Raw genomic sequence first — 26,687 nt, 5'->3', positions numbered from 1 at the left:
TGGAGATGAACTGATATTCTGGGTTAGGAGTTTCACTAGTGCTACTCAGGAGGGTTGAAACTAGTTTGGCAGGAGGGATGGGAAGGTCAGGAAGTGGAGAATGGAGAGGAAGGTGGATGTCAGACCCAGTATAAACAGGCAGGAGCAAGGTAATAGATACAATACGACAGATAGATTGGAGTGTTTGTATTTTAATGCTAGGAGTATTTTGAACCTAAAGAATGGATCAGTACATGGAACTATGATGTTGTGGTCATTACAGAGATTTGATTGACAGAGGGATAGGAATGGGTGCTTACTGTCCCGTGGTTTTGATGTTTTAGAAAAGATAGGAAAGTAAAAGTGGGGCTGGGGTGGGGGGTGGAGTTGCACTATTAAGCAGGGTCAATATCACAGCTGCAGTCCAAGGGGACATAATGGAGTGCTTGTCCACTGAGTCTATGTGGATAGAACTCAAAAATAGGGAGGATACAATCAGTCTGATAGGATTTGAACTACAGACATCCCAGTAGCCACCAGAACATTGAGGAACAGATATGCAGGCAGATTAAGGAAAGGTGTAAAAGCAATAGAGTTATTTTCGTGCCGGATGTCAACTTCAATAATATAAATTTCTGAGTATAAGAGGCTTACATGGGACAGAATTTGTCAGGTACATACAGGAGTGTTTCTTTTACAATATGTGTATAATCAAACAAGAGGAGGGGCTGTATTGGATTTGGTGTTGAGTAATGAGCCTGGCCAGGAGACCGACATTTCAGTGGGTGAGCAGTTTGGGAACAGTGAGCACAATTCCTTAAGTTTTAAGATAGCTATGGATAGGGATAAATGTGGACCTTGCAGGATAGTATTAAATTGGAGCAGGACAAGATATGAGAGCATTCGGTAGGAATTGGGGAGAGTTAATTGGGAACAGCTGTTTTTGGGCAGCTGCTTGAGAACCTTGGCTGTCAAGAGAGGTGATGAATTTAGTCAAGAACAAAAAGGAAAGTATGTAAAGCTTAGGAAGCTAAAATCAAACAGACCCCTCGAGGGTTATAAAGAAGCCAGAAAAGAACTCAAGTAGGAAAGCCAGGAGGGGCTATGAAAAGTCCTTAGCAAGTAGGATTAAAGAGAATCCTAAGGCAATGTATACATGTATCATGAGCAAGAGGAACTAGGGATAACTAGGGCCACTCAGGATAGGGGGGCGCATTTGCTTGTATGCGGCAGCCCTTAGAGTATTGTTGAGAATCCTTACCACCCATCCCATAATCGCTTTGGGCTACTTGTCATCGGGAAGGAGGTGCAGAAATATCAGGACTAGGACTGCCGGACTGGGTAACAACTTCTTCCTTCAGGCTGTGAGACTAATGAATACCCCGTGTAACATCCTGGGAAAGCTTTCACTGCTAACAGAATGGTCTTTCTGTAGAAGCAGTGTTTGGATTATGGTGAGAGATAACGGGTGTTTTGGAATATGAGCTGGGTCTTTTGTTAGGCGGGAGATGAAAAGAGAAGATGCTGGAGAGAACCAGTTGTAGGATAAAACCAGGTGGGGAGATTGTAATTCGATGGAGCTAGGCGATGAGATGGATTGAGAATCAGTGAATTGAGCTCTAACTGGTGCACATTTGACTGTTTAATTATAATGGGCCCTTTTTGTTATTACTTTTTGGTCTTTACTAACCCTTTAGTTAAGATTCATTAGTATAATTCCTTTAATCATATGCAGTGTGCTGTCTCTTATTCCTTGGCATTGAGTTGTAACAGGGTAGCAAATGACACAGCATCCGCACAAACCGGGGTTAGGGTGGGAGAACCGTCTCAATCTCATGGGTTTGGTGGGACCAGAGTGTATCTTCCATAGACTTATGCAGCCAAGGAAACCAGTGGGGTTTCACCTGTCACTACTGTGGTCTCATCACTAGGGACAGCAAGCTGTTTACTGTATACTATTTATTATTTATTCCTTACCTATGCTGCACTTTACTACATGAGGAGAAGATTTAAGGAGGAGATTGATAGGTATCTAATTAGTCAGGGTATCAAAATATATGGGGAAAAAGCCAGAAATTGGAACTAGATGGGAGAATAGTTTAGCTCATGGTGGAGTGGCGGAGCAGACTCGATGGGCTGAATGGCCTACTTCTGCTCCTTTGTCATGTGATCTTGTGATGAACTTTGAATTATATTTCATTAACTTAACTGATTTTTAGTGTAATGTTTTGGTTTATGTTCTGTGTGTGATATATGTTGTGTGGGTGCACTGTGGTCTAGAGTAGTGGTCACCAACCTTTTTAAGCCCAAGATCCCCCACCTCAACCTTAGTGAAAGGCAAGATCTACCTACTAAATCGTTTAGAGAAAAAACAGCTCAGATTGTACTTCCAATTTGAGGCCTTTTATTTGGGCTAATTGTATTTGAATTACACAAAATACTTTTGTCAAACCTTCAAACAAGAAAACACTGTAACTAGCATATCAAACAGGCCATAGTTGTCTTTCTTTAAGAATATTACAATACTTCACACCTTTAATTCTAAGTTTCATTATTTAATTTTATTTCAACACAAAAAATAAATGAATAAAAATTGACTGTTGCACTCAGTGTGATGACTGGGGCTGAATACTTTCTGCTAGTTCCCTGAAATTTGGCTCATAACTGCAGACAGCCAATCTGAGACAGTCTGTGAGGCGTCTGTCAGTAAGACAGCTCCTGTACTTAGATTTAATAATTTTTCATCTGTGAAATAGATTCACATTTCACATAGATAAGTTAACCTGAAGCTGGCACTGACTTTTAGTGCTATAAAACCAACGCACACTCCGTACATTGCTGGGGCCCCATCAGTAGTAATTGGCACCAGTTTATGAATGGGCATGTCATTTTCACAGACACATTTTTTAAACTCTTTGTAAATATCCCCACCTCTCGTTCTCTCCTTTAATTGCAAAAGAGTGAGGAAGTCCTCCTTTGTTGTAAAATCCTGGAAAGCCATTCTGACAAATACTTCAAGCTGAGCTGTTTGCATTACATCCAGGGGTTCATCAAACTGTAGTGAAAAATATTCACAAAGTGACAAGTCCTTTAACACTTGTCGATCCCCATCCTCTGACAGTGACTCTACCCTCCTTGTCACTGTTGCAGGGCCAAGCGGTGTATTATGTATTGTGGTTGTGATGTTGTTTTTGTTTTTAAAGTAATTAAAAACAGTATCTGTGGTAATGGCCAATGCTTCCTTGAATAAATCACCATCTGTAAAAGGCTTCTTGTGTTTAGCTAAAAAGTGACTTACGCGAAATGATGCTTCAATAGCAGCCTTATTTTGAGCAGCATGTTTTGTGAAAAACTATTTCTGGGCCTTCAACCCCAATTTCAGCTCCTCTACTTTCCTGGCACAAATTGCGCTCTTTCGGGGGGTAGGTGTCTTTAAATTTCTGGTGGTTGGTGTTGTGGTGCCGCTCCAGATTCCCTCTTTTAGTCAGTGCTTATGTTTGGTGGCACATACACACTTGTCTTTCACCAAGGTAAATAGAAATTCCTCTTCCCATTCTGGATGGTATTTGTATGTTTTCGCCTCCTTTCGTGGAGCCTCTGCCATGCTATCAGGATATTACGAGCGAGTGCCGTATATTGATGTTTGCGATAGTCTGTACTCTTATCTAATCTAATTGGTCACTTTGATGCAGCACTAGCTACGCTGAAAATGCGGTGCATAGCGGGGGAACTACACACGTGCACTAGGCAGAAAGAACAGAATTAAAACCCCACAACCCGGAAACAATCTCTCTTTACAAACAGCTTTCAGTAATGAAAGTATTGCTATATTACCATTATCCTAATCAGTATTACTTATTTTTATAATACTCACATTACAACAGTATTTGCGTATTTATTTTTGATTTTTTTCGGGATCTACTGGGAAAGTCTCAAAGGTCGACCGGTCGATCACAATTGATGGGTTGGCGACCACTAGTCTAGAGAAATGTTTCATTTGGTACAGTCGAAAGAAAATAAAGTTGAACTTAATGAGTACTCTAAATCAATATTTACTAAGGAGAAGGATATAAAGGATAGGGAGATCAGTGCCAAGTATATTACCATGCTAGGGCATTTTGAAGTAAAGGAGGAGGTTGCTTTGGGTTTCATAAAGAGCATTAAGGTGGATAAGTTCCCAGGGCCTGATGGGATTTACACCAGGTTATTAAGAGGGGCAAGAGAAGAGGTTGCTGGGGCCTTGATCAATATCTTCATGTCCTCTCTAGTCACAATCAAGGTCCCAGAAGACTGCCATATAACCAATGTCGTTGCATTATTCAAGAAGGGAACTAGATTTATTCCTGGGAACTATAGACCAGTGAGTCGTACATTAGTGATAGGGAAATTACTGGAGGGGAGATATTAGGGATAGGATTTATGAGTGTTTGGAGAACTATGGCCTAATTAGGGAGAGCCAGTGTGGCTTTGTGCGGGGCAAGTAGTGTCTTCCTAACTTGATCAAGTTTTTTTGATGGTATAAGGGTGATTAATGAAAGTAGAGCTCTGGATGTTGTTTACTTGTATTTCAATAAGGTGATTGACAAGGTCCTTCATGGGAGGCTCATCCCGAAGATGAAGACACATGATGATCTGTGAAGAATTGACCATTTGGATTCAGAACTAGCTTTCACATAGAATACAGAAGGTAGTGGTTGAAGGAGCTTATTCTGGCTGAAGATTTGTGATTAGTGGTGTTCTGTAGTGACCTGTACTGGGACCTCTGCTGTTTTGTGATGTATATAAGTGACCTGGGCGAAAATGTAGTTGGGTGGATTTGTAAGTTTGCGTATGATACAGAGATTGGCAGTGGTGTGAATTGCATAGAAAACTGGCAAATATACAGTGGGATATAAATTAGTTGCAGATATGGGCAGAGAAATGGTGGATGTAGTTTAACCCAGACAGATGTGAAGTGCTGCAGCTTGGTAGGTCAAGTGCAGAGACACGGTACACTGTTAAGGGTAAGTTCAGTGTTGATGAGCAGAAGGATCTTTGAGTCCAAGTTCATAGCTCCCTGAAATTGGCTACATAGGTTGATAAGATGGTTAAGAAGGCACAGGGCATGCTTACATTTAAGACTTGAGGCGTTGTATTCAATTGTTAAGAAGTTACGTGGCAGCTTCATAAAAATTTAGTTAGGCTGCATCTGGAGTATTGCATGCAGTTCAGGTCAACCCATTATAGGGAAAACGTTGTGGTTTTGGAGAGTGTGCAGAAAAGGTTTCCCAGGATGTTGCCTGGAGTAGAGTGCATGTGCTACAATAAGAGGCTGGACAAACTTGGTTTTTTTTTCTGTCTGGAGTGGCAGAGGCTGAGGGGAGATTTATAAAGTTATGAGAGGCATAGATTTAGTAGACAGACAGTATCCTTTTCCCAGGGTTGAAACACCAGAGAACAGGGAGTAATTTCAAAGGAGATGTGAGGGACAAGGCTTTTCGCAGAGAGTGGTGTAATGCGCTGCTTGGACTGGCCTCGGAGGCAGAAACATTAGAGGCTTTTAATAGATGTTTAGATAGGCACATGAATGTGAGGAAAATGAAAGTATATGGGTATTGTGTAGGCAGAGAGGATTCTGATAAGCTCAAGTCTTTCATTCCATTCTTGTACAATTCTGCTGATCATAGAGTATATCCTTTCCAAAGCCAATAAATCCTTGGGTGCTTTACCCAAAATTGAATGCAATTCTTCAGATGGGGTTTGACCAAATACCTAAAAAAATTAAAGTTTCATTAACAGCTCTTGGATATTTTAATCTAGTAATGGTATTTACCTTCCTTTATAGTAATGATTTCAGCAGGCTGGTAGCTGAAGAATATCTTAGTTTCTTTGACTTCACGGACTTGACTTTGGATAAAGCACTTAGGTGAGTAACAGTCATCATTTGCAAGATGGCCATCTGATTTTAAAAGTGAAAATCTGAAAAAAAGTGACCATGATTTATTTACAGCTTCCAGTGGTTAGCTATCTATTATGTTAAAATAAAATTCTAAAGCAATGATTTTTATTACATTACTATTTCTGTGTAGCGTTGTATAATGCCATTTTGTTTAGAATCTGTTTCCAGTTCTTGCTTGGAGCAAGACATTCGTCTTTGTTAAAATTCCTTTTCTCTAGTTTAATTTCAATTGCTTCCTTTAGCAGGTGGTCCCAAAAGCCATTGACGTGGCACAGTAATTTTGTGCTGTCAAAGTCAATCCTATGATAATTGCGAATGCAATATTCTGCTACCACCAATTCGGGTAACTCAGACGGATATACCACCTATCACAATGGTTATAGGGTTGACTTCGACGGCACAAAGCTACTGGCCACACCAGTAGGTTTTAGTACTGACTGTTGAAGGAAGCCATTGAAATAAATTCAAATTGAAATAAGACAAGAGAATAAGAATTTTAGCAAAGATGAAGATCTTGCTCTAAGTAAGATCTGGGATTTGATTGATCAGGAGGGATGGACAACAGGGGTATATATACCACCGGACTAGACATGTCTAGGCATCATCCTTGATGAAGATAGCGGAGTGAGTCATCACAACGTTGGTTGAAATTCACACCTGTATGGGGCTGGAAGCCTGAGAAGAGTTTATTCATAAAACGAGGCCATTTATCAGTCTCTCCAGTTTATACCAGTTCTCAGGATATTCCCAACAGTCCCATTCATGTACTCATTATCAGTGTAACCTATTCTCACATATGCCAAACAGCCTGAATTTCCAGCTACCCACCTACACTATAAACACAAGAAATAGAAGCGGCCCGTTGAGCCGACTCCACCGTTCAATAAGATGAGGGCCGAACTGGACACGGACTCAGCTCCACCTGCTTTTGCCCCATAATTCTTAATTCCCCCTCTATGCATTAATCTGTATAATTGTGTCTTAAATATATTTCATGAAGTAGGCGGAGAATTCCACAGATTCACTATTCTCTGGGAAAAACAGTTTTTCCTCATCTCTGCCCCAAATCTATGCCTGCAAATCTTGAGGGTATAGATAGATGGATACTTTATTAATCCTAAAGGAAATTCCAGTGCCACAGCAGCATTACAAGTGCACAGACATACAAATATTAGAAGAGAAGTGAGAAAGATTAAAAAATAAGTTATTTCAAACAGGAGGGGTCATCACTTCCCAGGCCATAGGTTGACTCATTATAGAGCCTAGTTACTGAGGCCAAGTTATTATAGGGCCTAAGAATGACCTCATATAGCGCTCTTTGGAGCAGTGCAGTTGTCTTAGTCTATCACTAAAAGTGCTCCTCTGTTCGGCCTGGTCGGCACGCAGAGGGTGAGAAACATTGCCCAGAATTACCAGGATTTTCTGTTGGGTCCTTTGTTCTACCACATCCTCGCGTGTGACCAGCTCTAGTGTCACTTACCAATGGAAACAGCTTTCTTGCCTCTATCTTATTTGTGCCTTTCATATGTTTCTGTGAGGTCCCTTTACATTTTTCTGAATTCTAGTGTGTATAGTCCCAGGTGACTCAATCTCTCCTTATAGACCAACTCCTTCTCCAGAATCAGCCCAATGAACTTCATCTGCATCACCTCCAAAGGAGATCAGAACTGAATGCAGTATTCCAGGTTTGGGCTCACCAGTACCCTGTACAGTTGCAGCCTAACTTCCCTGCTCTTAAATCCAGTTTCCCTAGCAATGAAAGCCGTCATTCTATTTATCTTCTTGATAGTTTGTGTACCTGCAAAGTAACCATTTGTGATTCATGCTCAAGCACTCCCAAGTCTTTTTTGCAAAACAACTTGTTATAGTCTTTCGCCATTTTAATAATAACCTGATCTTTTATTTTTCCTTTCAATATGGATGACCTTGCACTTGCCAGTATTGTACTCAATCTACCAGACCCTTGCCCACTCACTTAACTAATACATATCTTTGTAGACTTTCCACATCATCTGCACAATTTTTACTTGTCATGTACCCCGTGACGGGTTAAAGAACCAGCAGAAATGGAAAACACCTTGGAGTCTGGTATTGCTATTAACTAATACTCATTTATTAGTAACTATGCAATACAGTAATAAAATTCTGATATATCAAACAGGTTAGCAAAGATTTTATATAGTGTGGAAATTTAAAAAACAAGCTTCTTCAAGCCTAGGGGTTAAATGGATACAGTCTTATGGTGATGGGTAAAGTTTAGTTCAGTTCGTGGTATTTAGTTGAGTAGAGAGAGAGGTGTTGTGGTTGTCCGAGTAAGCTGATGCTGTCGATTCTTCCCGTTGTCCTTCGAAATCCTTTAGAAGTCACTGAATGTGACCACAAGAAGGGGACTGTTTTCTGTGGTGGAGTTATCAACCCAGGCAAGGGTTGGACACACTAATAACTTCCCACCAGTCGCCTTTTCCACACTGCGAGAGCCACTGATCGATTCTCCTGATCGATCCTCTAAAAAACGTACCTTTCTGTGGGCACAACTAAGCTCATCCAGTGTCAAAATCCATATGTTTCTAACAACCAGCTGACCTGGTATTTATCTCACTGTGCTGAACACCAGCTGTCCATCACATAGCTCCCCCCTTCTCTCTCTGGAGGAACTCAGAAGCTGGCAGTGTCCTTGCAGAAATTCCAAACAAACTGTGAGCAGTCTTCACCCCTCTCTCTTAATAACAAGGTGTTTGTGCTGTACAGCTCTCTTTCTTTTTAAAAGCACAGTTCATAAGCGATAATTCAGGATCCCATCACACCTCCCTCCTTTTAGGAAAAATTTTGATGTAGGAGCAAAATTTTTAGTTTAACTGAAGATTACAAAGTTTGAAACAATACATGTATAGTTATCAGATAACAGAACAAAACGTGTACAACTTCTAAATTAACATCTGGATAAACAATCAGCTATAATGTTGTCAGTACCTTTCACATGCTTTATTTTTAGGTCATATTCTTGCAAGATCAGACTCCAGTTTAATAACCTTCTATTCTTACCCTTCATTTTAGTTAGAAACACCAATGGATTATGGTCTGTGTAAACCACAAGTGGTTTCTAGGCAGGACAAACATAGACTTCAAAATGTTGTAAAGCCAGAATAAGTGATAGCAACTCCTTTTCAACAGCAGGATAATTTTTCTGATGCACATCAAATTTCTTTGAGAAATAAGCTACTGGATGTTCGATTTCATCATCATCCTTTTGCAACAATACTGTCCCGGCAGCTTCATCACTAGCGTCTACTGCGATAGAGAATGTGCTTTAAGCACAGGATGATAACACAGGATGGTTTTCAGGCGTTCAAATACCTCCTGGCAAAGGTCACTCCATATAAATCTTTCATTCTTCCCTAGGAGTTTCATTAGGGGGAGAGTGATATCTGCAAAGTTCTTACAAAACTTATGGTAATACCCAACCATTCCTAAAAACCTTCTTAAAGCTTTCTTGTTCATTAGAATGGAAACCTCAGCAATAGCTTGAACCTTGGCCTGTACAGGAGCCAGTTGGCCCTGGCCTACTACATAGCCAAGATACGTGACAGTAGCACGCCCCAAACTCACTTTTAGTGAGGTTCACAGTAGGTGGTCTCCACTTCCTCATTAACACCCCATCCTTAAGGTAATATCCTGTTGGCTCTCTCTGCACCTTCTCTTCTGTGAGATCTGGCTTTCTCACTCCAAAATATCCATCTAGAGGCATACTATGAGCTATGTTTTAAATTTCAGCCCTGTAAACTTTTGGCACCACAATTTGATGTTCAATGGCCCAATCCTCACTTGCAGGCACAGTAAAAGAGAGAGAGAGCAGTCTCCCTTAAAGTCACAATTTCAGGATCTCAATTCTGTTCCTCTTTAAATTCCTTTCTAGGTAAGGACAAACCTTTCTCATCAACCTTACTCTCTTCTAAATTCTGCTCGAATAGGGAAGGTAGAAAAGTCTCTGATAAATCATCATGGGCATCAGCAGACTTTTTAGACATGCTTCGTGTTACTGCGCACGTGGGATAAATATCAGTATCTCTGTGTGGGTCATTAGCAGCAGCTTTGCTCATTAGCTGAACTGTTGGATAAACATCATCTTGGATAGGTGTCAACCTCCCCCCAATGTTTGCTAAACTCAGCACTATCACCAGACTTATGAAAACCATGTGTATGTTGTGAAAAATCCCAAACGATCCATTTATTCCATTCCTACAACCATTATCTTGATCTGTCTCCATAGCAACCTCTTCAAGTGGCTTCTCAAAACCAAAACAAATCTTTTTTTCTCCACATCACAATTGTGAAAAGCAACTCCATAACCTTGAAGGTGTTACATCCAAATGTTCAAACAAAGTTCAACAGAGTGGCACGTATTTCTTTAGCAGGCCATTGTCCTGAAAGCTGGGTCAAAGGTTGCGAAACCAATCCAAACTTCACAAGTACTTTATTCAAAAGTCCAGAAACAACACTTTTCTCAATATCAACCGTAACATTTACCTCACCAATTTTCATCTCATCACTAACTTTTAGAACACTGCCTAATACAAGTAACTGAGAATCCTCAATTTCCACTGGTACCAAGGTTAACCCCTTATTCACTGAACTAAGATCATCTGACACAAAAGGACTGCATTCCTTTTCAACTGAGTCAAACACCTCAGAACCTAACTGAGCTTCAACACAAGGTTCAGTACCCTGTGAATCCGCAGGTACATCAACAACCTGAATACAGGCAATTGGGACAGCTGCCTCTTCTAGGCTGTCATCACTTGTCCCAGTTTCAAATTCCAGGTTACCCTGATCTTCCCAGCTACTCTCTGGGAAACTCTCATTCAGAGTAAACTCAACCTTGTGGGTTAAAACAAACTCGTCTGCTAACCTAGCAGACCCCCGCAGGGTGTCGGCATCCTCTTCATCTAGGTATGCTCTTACATCATCGGGGACACAACTTTTAAATTCTTCAATCAACACAAGCCCTTTCGAGCTGTAAAAATCAGCAGGGTCTAACACTAGACCTCCCAGCTGCCACATCTCCCTCCTGAACTGTCTCTGTTTTGCTGCCTCTTCTCTCCATTTTGCTGCCTCTCTAGCTTCTCTCTCAAGCTGTTTTGATTACAATTCATGCTGCCTTTGCTCTTCCTTTAATTATTCTGACTGAAGCTGAATCTCCACCTCAGTAGATTTACCTTCAGCAAATATTTCCCACACATTCTCTTCAAACATTCCCTTGGATATATAATGCTGAGCTATTAGCGCCTGTATTAACAACTTCCTCATTCTAGTGGTCGCCATAAGGTTTAACTTTTGAGCAATTCCCAACAGCACATTACTCGTAGCGTCCTTCAACGCTTCAGGGGTTGGTTCCAACAGAAACCTTTCAACACTAACCTCCATTTCTGCTGTTTTTCCACACAAACAAATCAAAAAGGATTTTCCCCAATCAATTCAAATAAGCTCCCTCACAATTTGTTCAAATCCTGGATGCAGGCCCCAATTTTGCCACGTACCCCATGACGGGTTAAAGAATCAGCTTTGCAAGATAAGAGCCTATCGTATTACAGGAAAGATACAAGCATAGATAGAAGACTGGCAGATTGGCAGGAAGCAAACTGCTGGAATAAAGGAGGCCTTTTCTTGTTGGATGCCAGTGACTAGTAATGTGCTTCAGGGTTCAGTGTTTTCATTTAATATGTCAATGATTTGCATGAATGAATTGATGGCTATGTGGCCAGGTTTTGGGACGATATGAAGATAGGTGCAGGGGCAGGTGAAAGCAAGGTGGGTACTGATTGACTTAGACAGATTGGGAGAATAGGCAAAGAAGTGGCAAATAGAATATAGTGCTGGGAAGTGCATGGTCATGCACTTTGGTAAAAGGAGAAAAGTATGGACTATTTTCTAAATGGGGAGAAAATTCAAAAATCGGAGGTTCAAAGGGAGATGGGAGTCCTTATGCAGGATTTCCTACAAGTTAACATGCAGGTTGAGTCAGTTTCCTATAGTGTGGAGTCTAGGACCAGAGGGCACAGTCTCAGAATAGAGGGACATCCATTTAGAACAAAAATGAGGAAAAATCCTTTTAGCCACAGTGTGGTGAATATGGGATATTCATTGCCACCGATGACTGTGAAGACCAAGTTATTGGGTGTATTTAAAGCAGAGGTTGATAGGTTTTTAATTAGCCAGGGCATCAAAGGTTAGGTGGCGAAGACGGGAGATAATAATTTAGCCATGATGGGATGGTGGAGCAGACGATGAGCTGAATGGTCGAATTCTGTTTCTGCATTTTATGGTCTCTTTTTCCTGCCCTCCTGTGCAGCAGAGCCAGTCAGGGTGCCATGATACTGGCCACTGCTGCCTTCCCTGATGAGTCATCTCCCCAAACAGTACCCAATGCAGTATAACTATATTGGAAGGAGATGACCTCCAGTATATCTTTGGGATGTTGGTGGAAACCTAGGCACTTCGGGAAACACATGTTATTACAGAAAGAAAAGTTCCACTGGGCTTCCAACACTTGACATTTGTAGAATTGCATCTCTTTTCAAACTGAAGACTTGGGAACGGAACAAATAAATAATCATTTATTTCAAGTAGCTTTCATTTAAATAGGAACATTTCTTATTGTGACATGATCAGTTAGACAAAGATCGAAGTTACTTACTTGTAGTTAGTGGCAACTAAGATTTATTATTTCCTTTTGGATGTCTTCTACTTTGATGCTAATTTATAAATCATACCGTCAATGTTTTAATATATTTGAAATTTAAAGATTTGGGATCATTTTATTAACTGCTCCGGGGACCTGTGTTGCTTTACTGACCTTGTATGCTGTGTGTCTAGGTTTACATATTCTCATTATGGCAGTATGGTTTCCCTCCTAGTATTTAGGTCTCTTTCTAATTGCCAAAGATAGGCTGGTAGATTAAGCGAAAATTTTTAAAATGTGGATCCTAAAAATCTAGAATAAAAACTTAAAATGCTGTAAACACTTAGCAAATCTGGCAGTATTAGTGGAAAGAGAATAGAGTGACCTGGAATTTTTGATCTGAAATATTAACCCTTCTCTTTCCACAGATGTTGCCCGACTTTCTCAAAAGTTGCAGTACTCTTGGTTTTTGTTTTGTGAGTAGGTTAATTGGCCACAGTACATAACCCTTTAGTGTAGGTAGGTGAGTAGGTGGCACTAGAGTTAAAGGAGAGTTTATGGCATGCAAGAAAGAATACTTTGCAGAGAAATAAGAAGGGGAAAATTGCAATGCTGGTATTGCTTTTTTGGACCAGATGGGCTGAATGAGCTCTCTCTAAGCCAAGAAAAGTGAACATGTAAAAAAACGGGAATGTTTAGAATTGGAGTGAAGATATTAAACACCATTAATATCTGGTGGTTTGCAAGATAATTTATTCCATTTCAGCTTTCTCAACCTGTCTGCTCCCTTTGACATGGTTGACTACACCATCCTCTCCCATTTCCTCACCCTTTTTGTCTAGCTGTGTGAGATCATATTTGCTTTGGTTCTACTCCTAAATACTCATTCACAGAGTAGCTTCTCTTCCTATGCTTGTATGCTTACCTTGAGTGAACACTGGAGTGTATTTTAGGCTTTGTTCACATTCTCAGTTATATGCTACTCCTTAGGAAAGGGTGGCAGGGTAGAGATAGATCTTTACCAAAGGAGGTGTAAGGCGCTCCTTCCCTCCACTAGCCTGCAGGTCGCCCTTGGGCAAGGTATAGCATCTGCTTAGCCTCCGATCAAGGCCACGTGCAGCCATGGGAGCAGGTGCTGGATAGTCGTATGAGCAGCTGGTGCCTATCACAAGTCCTGGTCACATGACCACTGACGGCAGGCAGACAGTCTATGAAGAGTATTGATAATGGCTGGGGTCATCAGTCTTGTAGGGACATTGCCCAGAAGAAGGCAATAGCAAACCACTTCTGTAAAAAAATTTGCCAAGAACAATCTTGGTCATGGAAAGACCATGATTGCCAATGTCATACCATGTGGCACATAACGAATGAACTGCTTAGGAACATCTACAGTACCAATTTCCATGTGTGTAGTAATGACACCCAACCCCATGCCTTCTCTTGAAGTCAACATTCTCCTTAAGCTGCCAGTTTGCTTTATATCTGATATACTGAACAATTTTTGTGAAGAGCAGAACAATTGCATGTGGTTCAGGCAAAAAAAAACCTTCTCTGACCACTGCCTCCCTCTTTCCTGATATTGCTCTGAAATTGAGACAGACTGTCCAAAATTTGTATTATAGGATGAACTTATTTCTAATATCACAGTATTTCCAACAGTTTTTATTTTTATTTCAATTTTCAAGTGCCGGCAATATCATACTCTTGTCACCTTTACTCTAATTTTGTAAGTATATGTTCCTTATGTATGTTGGCATGTGGCCAAGTGGTTAAGGCGTTCGTCTAGTGATTGAAGGTTGCTAGTTCGAGCCTTGGCTGAGGCACTTAACCACACACTGCTCTGTGACGACACCGGTGCCAAGCTGTATGGGCCCTAATGCCCTTCCCTTGGACAACATCGGAGAGGGGAGACTTGCAGCATGGGCAACTGCCGGTCTTCCATACAACCTTGCCTAGGCCTGCGCCCTGGAAACCTTCTAAGGTGCAAATCCATGGTCTCATAAAACTAACGGATGCCTATAAAAAATGCTCCTTAAAATGTGGAATATGAAATAACATTCAATCATACATTTGTATTTTCAAATCCAGTGAAATAACAGTGTGATATAATTGTTTATTTTGGTTCAGCATATTCTTTTAGACTGCTGTGTAACTTAATCTCTCTAGTGCAATGTAGAGAAATTTCATTAAATGCTGCAATCTGCAAATAGATGCATGCAAAAACATAATTTTGTTTTGATTAGTCACTTAACCATTTCTCTTTTTTTCCATTAGGTGTTTTTTGAAAGCTTTTCCATTGATGGGTGAAACTCAGGAGCGGGAAAGAGTTCTTATCCCCTTTTCTAAGAGATACTGCCAATGTAATCCTGATTATATCAACTCGGAAGGTACTGTCATGTAAATCCTTATATTAATGAATTTGAAAGATTCCAAAATGCATGTAAATTCTAAGTTCTAAATAAAAAAAGAAAAAATGTATCTAAATAATTATATTACTTACAGATATTTAAGTGCATTAGACATCAGAAATAGGTCATTCTGCCCATTGAGTTTGCTCAATCATTGCTGATTTATTTTCCTTCTTATGCCTACACCCATAACTTTTGGTGCCCTTACTAATCAAGAATCTATCAACCTCTACTTTAAATATATCTAATGCCTTGACCTCCACAGCCATTTGTGGCAATGAATTCCACAGATTCACCACCCTGGAGCTAAAAAAAATCCTCCTCATCTTTGTTCTAAAGGGATATCCTTATAATGAGTCTGTGCTCTCTGGTCCTAGACTCTCCCAGTACTGGAAACAACTTGTTCACGTCCACTCTATCTAGGTCTTTCAATATTTAGTATGTTTCAATGAGATCCCCCTTAATTCTTCTAAACACCAGTAAATACAGGCCTAAAGCCATCTATTGCTGCTCACACAATGACCCTTTCATTCCCAGGATATTTCTCATAAACTTCCAACGCCTGCACATCCTTTCTCAAGTCTGCAGCCCAAAACTGCTCACAATACCCCAAACGTGGAACAATCAATGCCTTATAAGGCCTCAGTGTTATATTCTTGCTTTTAAATTCTATTCCTCCCAAATATTACATTTGTTTTCCTTACCACCAGCTCAACCTTCAAGTTAACTTTGGGGAATCCTTCACTAGGACTCCCAAGTCCCCTTGCACATCTGATTTCTAAATTTTCTCCCTGCTTAGAAAATAGTCTACAATTTTATTTCTTCTATCAAAGAGCATGACCATACACTTCACTACACTGTATTCAATCTGCCACTTTTTTTGCCATTTCTCCTAATCTGACCACGTCCTTCTGCAGACTTCTTGTTTCCCCGATATTGCCTGGCCCTCCTTTGTAACATCTTCAAACATGGCCACAAAGCTATCGATTCCATTATCCAGTTCATTAACATCTCAGCTGTAAAAATAGCAGGTACAACACCAAGCATTGAGGAGCACCAATAGTTACTGGTGGTCAACCAGTAAAGGCCCCTGTTATTCCCATTCTTTTTTTTTTTATTTTTATTTTTATTGAAGGAATGACACAATACAGAATATATAATGGATTACATTTTCCTCCATTTAGCTTTAATATCATACCCCCAAAACAAACCTCCCCCCACCCACCCTCCCCGAACATATCATGGCAGCTAATATATTTACAACACAACAATTCACAAATACAAGTACGGACATTTCACAACCATACCCCCACACTACTTCAAGACGACGGCTCACAGACATCTGCAACATGTCAGATGATCCAAAATACACTCATATTTACAATTCATCAACCACTCTGTGAGGTAAATTATAAGCGTGTTAAATGGGAGGCAACTTCCCAAGTACAATCAAATGCCCTCAACTAGTAGGTAATTCCTTAAGACTCCCAAAATATGATGAGAAAGGTCCCCATTTCCAATAGAAATTAGATATTCCCATTCTTTGCTTTATACCTAGCAGTCAATCTTCTGTCCATGCTAGTATCTTTCCTGTTGTACCATGAACACTTGTTTAGCAGCCTCACGTGCAGCACCTTGTCAAGGGCCTTCTGAAAATCCAAGTAAACAACATCCACCTCCTCTCCTTTGTCTATCCTGCCAGTTATTTCCTCCAAGGGTTCCAAAATATTTGTCAGGCAAGATTTCTACTTAAGGAAACCATGCTGACTTTAGCCTAATTTACTTTGCGCCACCAAGTACCCTGAAACCTCATCCTTAATAATAGACTCCAAAATCTTTCCAACCACTGAAGTTGGCTGACTGGCCTATAACTTCCTGTCGTTTGCCTTCCTCCCTTCTTTAAGACTAGAGAGATATTTGCCATTTTCCAGTTGTCTGGAAGCATTCCATAACCTATTGATTCTTAAACGATCACTACTGATGGCTCCACAATCTTTTCAGCTACGTCTTTCAGAAGTCTGTGGTGTAACCCATCTGGTTCAGGCCCTTACCTACCTTCAGACCGTTTAGCTACCCAAGCACCTTTCTCTTAGTAGCAGTGACTACACTCACTTCCTCCTCCTGACATTCTTGAATTTCTGTCATACTGCTTGGTCTTCCACAGTGAAGAATCACACAAAATGCCTATTTAGTTTGTCCACCATTTCTTTGTTCTCCTACCTCACCCAGTGTTATCTTCCTGTTGTCCAACGTCTGCTCGTGTCTCTCTTTTACTCTTTATCTATCTGTAGAAATGTTTGGTATGCTTTTTTATACTATTAGCTACCCTACTTTCATTTGTTATCTTTCCTCTCTTTATTGCTTCTTTAGTTGCCTATTGTTGGTTTTAAATGCTTCCCAAGCCACTTTCTTCCCACTAATTTCTGCTTTATTGAATGACTTCTCTTTTGCTTTTATGCTGTCTTTGACTTACCTCGTCAGTCATGGTTGCCCAACTTTCTTTTTAGAATGCTTCTTCTTGGTTAGGATGAACCATTTGTGTATCTTTCAAATTACTCCCAGAAACTCCAGCCATTGCTGCTCCACTGTCATCCCTCCAAGTGTCCCCTTCTAATCAACTTTAGTAAGCTCTTCTCTCATGCCGCTGTTGTTACCTTTACTCAACTTTAATACTGATACATCGATTTTATTTTCTCCCTCTCAAACTGTAGGCTGCATTCTGTCATATAAGAACTTAGGACCACAAGACATGGGAGCAGAACTAGGCCATTTGGCCCATCATGGCTGATTTAATATCCCTCTCAACCCCATTTCCCTGCCTCCTTCCTATAACCTTGGACATCCTTACTTATTAAGAAAATATCATTATCATAACTGGCTCCTCTGGATTTCTTTACTTTAAGCTCCCTGATCAAATCTGGTTCATTACACAATATCCAATCTAGAATTGCCTTTTCCCTAGTGGCTCAACCACAAGCTGTTCCAGAAAGGCATCTCGTAGGCATTCTACAGATTCCTTCTCTTGGGATCCACCACCAATCTGATTTTCCCATTGTACTTATTTATTGAAATCTCCCGTGACTACCATAACATTGCACTTTTTACAAACCTTGGGACTTGTACTGCACATTATGGCGACTAGTTGGAAGCCTGCATGTAAAAACTACCAGGGTCTTTTTACCTTTGCATCGTCTTAACTCTAGCCACAAGGGTTCTACATCTTGTGATCTTATAGCATTTCTTTCTGCAGATTTGATTTCAGTTTTTCCAACAGGGTATGCCCTTTAGTCACTGTTACGGTCAGGTAGGAGGTACAGAAGCCTGAAGGCATACACGCAGCGATTCAGGAACAGCTTCTTCCCCTCCGTCATCCAATTCCTAAATGGGCATTGATCCCGTGAACACTACCTGACATTTTTAATATATATTATTTCTGTTTTTGCACAATTTTTAATTTATCAATATACGTTACTGTAATTGATTTACTTATGTATTTGTTATTATTTTTATTTTATTATTATTGTTTCTTTTTTTCTTCTTCTTCTATATTATGTATAGCATTGATCTGCTACTGCTAAGTTAACAAATTTCACGACATATGCTTGTGAAAATAACCTGATTCTGATTCTGATAAAACCACTCACCTTCTCTGCCCACCTGCCTGTCCTTTCGATATAATGTGTATTTTTGATGTTTAATTCCTGTCTGAGATCTTTCAACCACAACTCCATGATGCCCACATCATACTTGCCAATTTCAAACTGTGCTACCAGATCATTTACATTATTTTATACGCTGTGTGCATTCAAGTAGAACACCTTTAGTCCTATATCCACCACCCTTCTTTTCAATTTTATCACCATGTTGTCTGAAGTTAAATGCTTATCCCTTGTAAACTTTTTGTCTTATTCATTATTCTGGAGACTTCAATAATTTGTCCTCCACACTCCTTATCCTTTTACTTTATCCATATTTTTCCAAGCTATTGAACCAACTCCCTACTCTTTGGTTTAAAGCCTTATCCACCAAATATTGGCAAATAAGTTTAATTTTTTTTGCGTAGAGTAAGCTGAGACTGCAACCAAAACTAATTACTGTAACCTAACAATAAAGAAATATCGAGAACAAATAAAAAGCAAACTAAATGAAGGAATTCAGATCACAGAAAAGGCAGAGAATGGGTTAAATCTGAGAACATGAAAATCATCTCCATAGCCTCCACATGATGTCAGTATTCCCCAAGTAATCTTCCTTTGAGCCTGGCTCACTGGGGTCACAATCTTCAAAGCAGAAACCTCTCAAAGTGCTGAGGAACAATGTCGCTCTCCATTCTTTCATCTTTCAGGTGTTTGATTCATCAGTATTACTTATTGCTTCACCAAGTCCTTGTAAATGGATTTTATTTTAGCTTGGTACTGGAGTACTGTTGGGTAATACTGTATGTGATATCTATGTATAGGCTGTATGGCTGGTAAATATTGCCGTTGCAAATTCCTTCTTTTTGCAGTTTTCACTTTTTCTATAGCTTGTAACAGCATTTTCTGTACTAGTTTCCATATCTGGGTGATAGACACACATGTTCCTGATTACCATCTCTTGTTTTTATGCCAAATTAAGCAGTTTTCTTCATGGGTCCCACTCCCAGCTTAGCTCACTATTTACAAACAATCTGCTGGAGGAACTCAGAAGGTCAAGCAACATCTGTGGGTGGAAAGGAATCGTCGATGTTTTGGGTCGAATGTAAAGTTTGGACGGAAAACATCAACAATTCCTTTTCTCCTACAAATGTTGCTTGACCTGCTGAGTTCTACCAGTAGATTGTTTGTTGCTTCAGATTCCAGCACCTGCCTTCTCTTCTGTCTCCAGTAACTCACTTGTTCTGTCCTCGTCCTCATTAGCACATCCAGAAACTCTGGACATTTATCAGCCACATTTTATCCATCGATTCTATTTTGAATAATACGTCTAATTTTATAAGGGTTGAAATGGCTTTGTAATTTCCTTTCTTTAATGTGACTGCATCTTTTAAACCTGACATTTAGTCCATTAACTTTATGCTTGTTTCACTGAAACCTTTTGTGCCAATGAAACATGATTGTATAACTTATTTCACCTGTAAAGCTGCAGAAGTTTGTTTCTAACCAAAGCTTTTGAGTACTTCTGACATTCCTATCTGATCTCAATTCTTTTTTCAGAGAAAGCTTAGGTTAGAAACCCACAATGAAAATGTTTTTTTTTCCTTTTTCAGATGGAGTCCACACACTAACCTGTGCACTAATGCTTTTGAACACTGACCTGCATGGTCATGTAAGTATTTTATGGATATGATATTTACCCTTTAAGAAGAATAACTTGATAGTAAAAGTTCTGAAGGTGGTAAATCAAATGCATTAACCATTTATGCGCTGTTTGGATTCTAATTATTTTCATTCACAATTACTCCTTGATTATTAAATGCAACCTCAGAACAACAATCAGCATATTTTTACAGCTAAATGTTGATGTATTTTTTTAAGTTAGATTTTCTAGATGAGAGAAAAAAAGACTACCATACAGGTGCTTCCTCTCTCGTATGCAAAGCCGCAGATATATGAGAGCCCACAACTATTCAAGCAGAGCAAATTCGTAACTGAACTGAATCCCAAAAATACAGGAAGATGAGGAAAATTGGGAAGTATAGTACCTACTTTATAGATTCCATAGAATCTTGTTACACTTATTAATGAGGTCTGAGACGCACCAGGAAGTGGCTTGGACGCAGCCTTGGCAATAAGATTGTGCATGCATATCTAATCACTGTGTGCAGAGATGGCAGATTAAATCACATTGAAACACTGATAGAATTGCAGCACCATTATTTCTGAAATCCACATTCCGGCCTGTACCCTGTTTAACCTTGTATAACTGAACAAGCATTAAAATAAAATTAGGAATTCCCCACAACTCTCACCAGTATTAGCTATGAAAAGGGCATAATCAAATTATTGGTTTACAGGTCCTCTCTTAGTTGTGTTTTTTTTCAGGTTGCTGCTGTACTATGTATGTATGTAGTAGTATATAGTTGTATGTGTATTAGAGATTTCCTGGCACTTGGCTTAAGTATGAATGGGCTACCAGGAACATTTGACCCATTTAAACTTACATTAATGGTGATTGTTAAAGTTATTCAGAAGTAAGTTGTTTTTAGATGTGGCAGGTCTCATAGGTATTTCTTTGGAAGCTGCACGCCTTTAATAATCAAGAGACTAGTCAAATTTAGCTGTGATGCCAAAGGAAGCAGACTGGCTCTTGATAGGAAGACATATGCATTGTTTTTTTTTTGGAAGATACTCATTTCACCTCACCTTCAGCAAATACCTCGAACATCTTTACTCCACTAAAATCTAATAATGGTGCTTGCCAGAATTACAACCTCAGTGAGAGACTATGAATCTTCACTTTGAAGCATTTGACATTTAAACAGCAACTCATAAATGAGGCTAGCTATTAAGGTTTTCTATGTAAAGAGAGACATCTTCACCTTATTTGGGCTTCCTGAGAAGAGGCGGCCAGGGAATAATTACAGATTTCCTCATGAAACTATGTACCGTTGACTGCATAAACAACATGAAGTTTACCATTTTCCTTGAAGTGATCAAGTTGTTCTTGCCGTAGTCATGATTACTTCATTCTGAGATGTCCTCTTTGCTGACTGCATCTGACCATCACAGCACATCAGATGCTGAGAGAAGAGATCTAGCCATATGTGGCATAGCTCATAACTATGATCAGTACCCAGACGTATTTACAACAGGAATGCACTGAATAAAACAACACTTTCCTCACCTGGAATGGTCAGAAAGAGCTTCAAAGTCCCAAACTGAATGAGTATCAGGGTTGGTGCTAGTTTGCAAACCATAGAACTACAAATTCTGGAAAATACTGGAAACTCTCAGCAGATCAGTCAACATCTACAGAGAGAAGAACCTTCATAAAAACTGGACATTGAGAATGCAAGTTAATTCTGTTTTGCGGAGCGGTGGCTTGGGAAGGGCTGCTGGAAACAGACAAGACAAAGATAAAAACTGATAGGATGAGGCCAGGAGTTTTGATGGTTATGGTGCCATCTGGATAATGGACTAATGAGGGCAGTTAAAGAGAAAATGAACAAAAGAACATGCCAACGCTTGGAAATGCAGAGTAGATCTTTAGATTATGAAAACACTCAGTCCTCTTTTATTGTCATTTAGAAGTGCATACATGCATTAAGAAATGATACAATGTTCCTCCAGAGTGATATCACAGAAAACAGGACAAACCAAAGACTGACACTGACAGAACCACATAATTATAACATACAGTTACAGCAGTGCAAAACAATACCATAATTTGATAAAGAACAGACCATGGGCACAGTAAAAAAACAAGTCTCAAGTCCCGATCGACTCCCGAGTCCCCGATAGCAGGTGGCAAAAGGGAGAAACTCCCTGCCATAAACTTCCAATGGTTCTATTCAAAAGGTTCAAAGGAGCATCTAAACAAGCCTGATGCATTTTGGAAACAAGTCCTGTGGACTGATGAAGTTAAAATAGAACTTTTTGGCTACAATGAGCAAAGGTATGTTTGGAGAAAAAAGGGTGCAGAATTTCATGAAAAGAACACCTCTCCAACTGTTAAGCACAGGGGTAGATCAATCATGCTTTGGGCTTGTGTTGCAGCCAGTGGCACGGGGAACATTTACTGGTAGAGAGAAGAATGAATTCAATTAAATACCAGCAAATTCTGGAAGCAAACATCACACAGTCTGTAAAAAAGCCGAAGATGAAAAGAGGATGGTTTCTACAACAGGATAATGAACCTAAACACACCTCAAAATCCACAATGGACTACCTCAAGAGGTACAAGCTGAAGGTTTTGCCATGGCCCTCACAGTCCCCTGACCTTAAACATCATTGAGAATCTGTGGATAGACTTCAAAAGAGCAGTGCATGCAAGACGGCCCAAGAATCTCACAGAACTAGAAGCCTTTTGCAAGGAAGAATGGGCAAAAATCCCCCAAACAAGAATTGAAAGACCCTTAGCTGGCTGCAGAAAGCGTTTACAAGCTGTGATACTTGCCAAAGGGGGTGTTACTAAGTACTGCCATGCAGGGCGCCCAAACTTTTGCTTCAGGCCCTTTTCCTTTTTTGTTATTTTGAAACTGTAAAAGATGGAAATCAGAAAGTTTTCTTGCTTAAAATATTAAAGAAATGTGTCATCTTTAACTTTATGCCTTTTGGAAATCAGTTCATCTTTTACTTGCTTAGCTATTCACAGTAACAGAAATTTTGACCGGGGTGCCCAAACTTTTGCATGCCACTGTATATACAATGATGAGGGATCTGCCCAGAGTGCATGCGAGTGGCTGTGCCCCTTGGTAAAAGGCTCAAAGAATTGAGATCAGGGGTGCAAAGTAAAGAGAAGAGTAATATGAGTGATGTGATATATTAAAAAATACACAGCATGTGGTTGAAATCTGCAGTGTACTGCCTGGAGATGCCGTGGAGGCAGATTCTATAATGTCCTTATATATAACATACATGATAATGAAGAAAATGTTTTAAGACGACAGAGAAAGGGCCAAATGGGGAACTGATGAGTTTCACTGCTACTGAGGCACATAGGCAAGGTAGGTTGTATGGCTTCCTTTGTGCAGTGCAACCATCTGATGATTCTGTAAGAAATTTGTACTTCAGACTGCACCATATTGCCTGGGCTTGCAGCAATCTTGATAGGTAGCAGCAAGGATCTGAAGAACAATTACACAGCAAATCTCTTGCAAGCTTCCCGATGCTCCAAGAATTTGATGATATTCATCCACCATTCTTCTGTAGTCTAACAGAAGTCATCTAACCACATCTGAACTGCTGTATAACTTCACACTCCAACAAGCTGATTCTTATATTATACATTCTTCCAGTGTCATTGTCTGACCACATACAAAAACTTAAGCAGATAACAAAATAGGGTCAATGTTTACATCTGAGTTCAAAATTTGAAAAGTACCTCCGACACTCCAGAGCAAACTATCCAAATTTGTCAAAACTGCCCTTATAGCTAATGCTTTCTAATCCAGGCTATATCTAGTGATCTTGTACAAAGCCTTCACATTTTTCCTGTAATGTGGGGACCAGAACTGTACACAGTACTCCAAAAAATATCACGGAAGATACCAAAAGTTTTTTTCACACCTACAGTACTGTGCAAATGCCTTAGGCACACATATGTAGAGAGAGAGAGCAAGTTTGTAGATCCGGTAGGTGCAAAGGTTGTTGGGGATGGTGAGGGTGGAGTGGTGCAGGAGGGGTATGGAACAGGTGGCAGAGAAGGAGTGCCAGGGGAAGGGTGTGGTTCCAGTGCAGACACACCCAGCCCTGAGACACCAGGCCAGGTAATTTGATTTCAAACAATTGGTTTATTGATCATTACAAAATGTCTCTCTCGTGCTTCTGGCTCCATCCCCTCTCCCTGCCCCTTCCCACTCTCAGTCTACAACAGAGACCCATATTGGAATCAGATCTATCATCCCTCACATATGGCATGAAATTAGCTATTTTTTCTGGCAGTAGTACAGTGCAATACAAAACATTACTACAGTACTGTGTAGCTACGATATATATATGTGCCTAAGACTTTTGCACAGTACTGTATAAAGGGTAAAAGAGGGGTGAGAGTGGATATTGGACCTCTGGAAAATGACACTGCAGACGTGGTAATGGGAAACAAAGAAATGGTGGACCAACTTTATAAGTATTTTGCATCAGTCTTCACTGTGGAAGAGACTAGCAGTATGCTAGAAAATTCAAGAGTATCAGGGCAGAAGTGAGTGTAGTTATTATTACTAAGGAAAAGGTGCTTTGGAAGCTGAAAGGTCTGAAGGTACAGTACATAAGTCACCTGGACCAGATGGACAACACCCTACTGTTCTGAAAGAGGCAGCTGCAGAGATTGTGGTGGCATTAGTAATGATCTTTCAAGAATCATTAGATTCTGGCCTGATTCCTGGAGGACTCTAAAATTACAAATGTCACTCCACTCTTCAAGAAGGGAGGGAGGCAGAAGAAGGAAAATTGTAGGCCAATTAACCTAACTTCAGAGGTTGAGAAGATGTTGGAGTCCATTACAAAGGATGAGGTTTCAGGGTACTTGGAGGCACATGATAAATTAGGCCAAAATCAGCGTGGTTTCCGTATGTGGAAATCTTGCCTAACAAATCTTACAGAATTCTTTGAGGAAATAACAGGGAGGATAGGCAAAGGATGATGTTTACTTGGATTTTCAGAAGGTTTTTACAAAGTGTCACACATGAGGTTGCTAATAATGATAAGAGCCCATGGTATCATAGGAAAGGTAATAGCATGAATAGAACATTGGTTGACTGGCAGGAGGCAAAGAGTTGGAATAAAGGGGTCTTGCCGGTGACAAGTGGTGTTGTGCAGGGCTCAGTAGTGGGACCGCTTCTTTTCATGTCATCTGTCAATAATTTGGATAATGGAATTGACGGCTTTGTGGCCAAGTTTGCAGATGAAACAAAGATAGATGGAGGGGCAGATAGAGTTGAGGAATCGGGGGATCTGCAGAAGGACTTGGACGGATTGGGAGAGTGGGCAAAGGAGTGGCAGACGAAATACAGTGCAGGGAAGTGTATGGTCATGCACTTTGTTAGAAGGAATAAAGGCATGGGGAGAAAACAGGGAGAAAATTGAAAAATCCAAGGTGCAGAGGGACGTGGGAGTCCTTGTGCAGGATCCCATAAACATTAACTTGCAGACTGAGTCGGTGGTAAGGAAGGCAAATGCAATGTTAGCATTCATTTCTAGAGGACTAGAATATAAAAGCAACAATATGCTGCTGAGGCTTTACAAGGCATTGGTCAGACTACACAGAGTATTGAGAGCTGTATTGGGCCCCTCACCTAAGAAAAGATGTGCTGGCATTGGAGAGGGTCCAGAGGAGGTTCACGAGAATGATTCCAGAAATGAAATGGTTGATGTATGAGGAGTGTTTGATGCCTCTGGGCCTGTATTTGCAAGCATTTAGAAGACTGAGGGAGGATCTCCTCGAAACCTATTGAATATTGAATGACCTAGACAGAGTGGATGTGGAGAAGATATATGTGAGTCTATGACCAGAGGGCACAGCCTCAGAACAGAGGGACATCCATTTAGAACAGAGATAAGAAGGAATTTCTGCAGTTAGAAGGTGGTGAATCTGTGGAATTCATTGCCACTGACGGCTGTGGAGGCCAAGGCACTGATAATTTTTAAAGCAAAGGTTGATAGGCTCTTGGTTAGTCAGAGCATCAAAGGTTACGAGGAGAAGGCAAGAGAGTGGGGTTGAAAGGGTTAATAAATCAGCCATGATGGAGTGGCACAGCAGACACGATGGGTCAACTGGCCTAATTCTGCTCCGCCTTCCAATGGTCTTATATCCTGCTGTATTCTTTGACAACCTCCTTACTGTCGACAACTCCTCCAATTTTTGTGTTATGTGCAAACTTAATAATCAGCCCACCTACCTTCCCATTCAAACCAGAAACACAACAGATTATCATCATGAAGTTAGAAGTGGGGATGATTGCACTTGATTGCACAATTTTTATTTCTACCTATTTTTCCTCATCAAGTAAAAAGATCTCTAGCTGCATTCAGCAACACCTGGGCACATT

At 40.2% G+C, this 26,687-nt stretch overlaps 1 protein-coding gene across 4 annotated transcripts in view; it reads left to right on the top strand.

Moving 5' to 3' along the window:
* LOC134348903 (PH and SEC7 domain-containing protein 2-like) overlaps window positions 1–26,687 on the top strand; it is a 165,087-nt gene that overhangs the window by 64,266 nt on the left and 74,134 nt on the right. For 2 of the 4 annotated variants that reach the window (XM_063052698.1, XM_063052701.1), the window contains exons 5-7: window positions 5,804–5,884; window positions 14,868–14,980; window positions 20,250–20,310. In XM_063052698.1, the coding sequence (XP_062908768.1) occupies window positions 5,804–5,884; window positions 14,868–14,980; window positions 20,250–20,310 (255 nt within the window). The remainder of the gene's footprint in view (window positions 1–5,803; window positions 5,885–14,867; window positions 14,981–20,249; window positions 20,311–26,687) is intronic. The other 2 variants (XM_063052700.1, XM_063052699.1) reach the window with 1 other exon arrangement.

Source organism: Mobula hypostoma, chromosome 7 (assembly GCF_963921235.1).
Source record: "Mobula hypostoma chromosome 7, sMobHyp1.1, whole genome shotgun sequence".
NCBI lineage: Eukaryota > Metazoa > Chordata > Chondrichthyes > Myliobatiformes > Myliobatidae > Mobula > Mobula hypostoma.
Note: the sequence above shows the minus strand (reverse complement) of the source record. Positions and strands in the feature narration are given on the sequence as shown.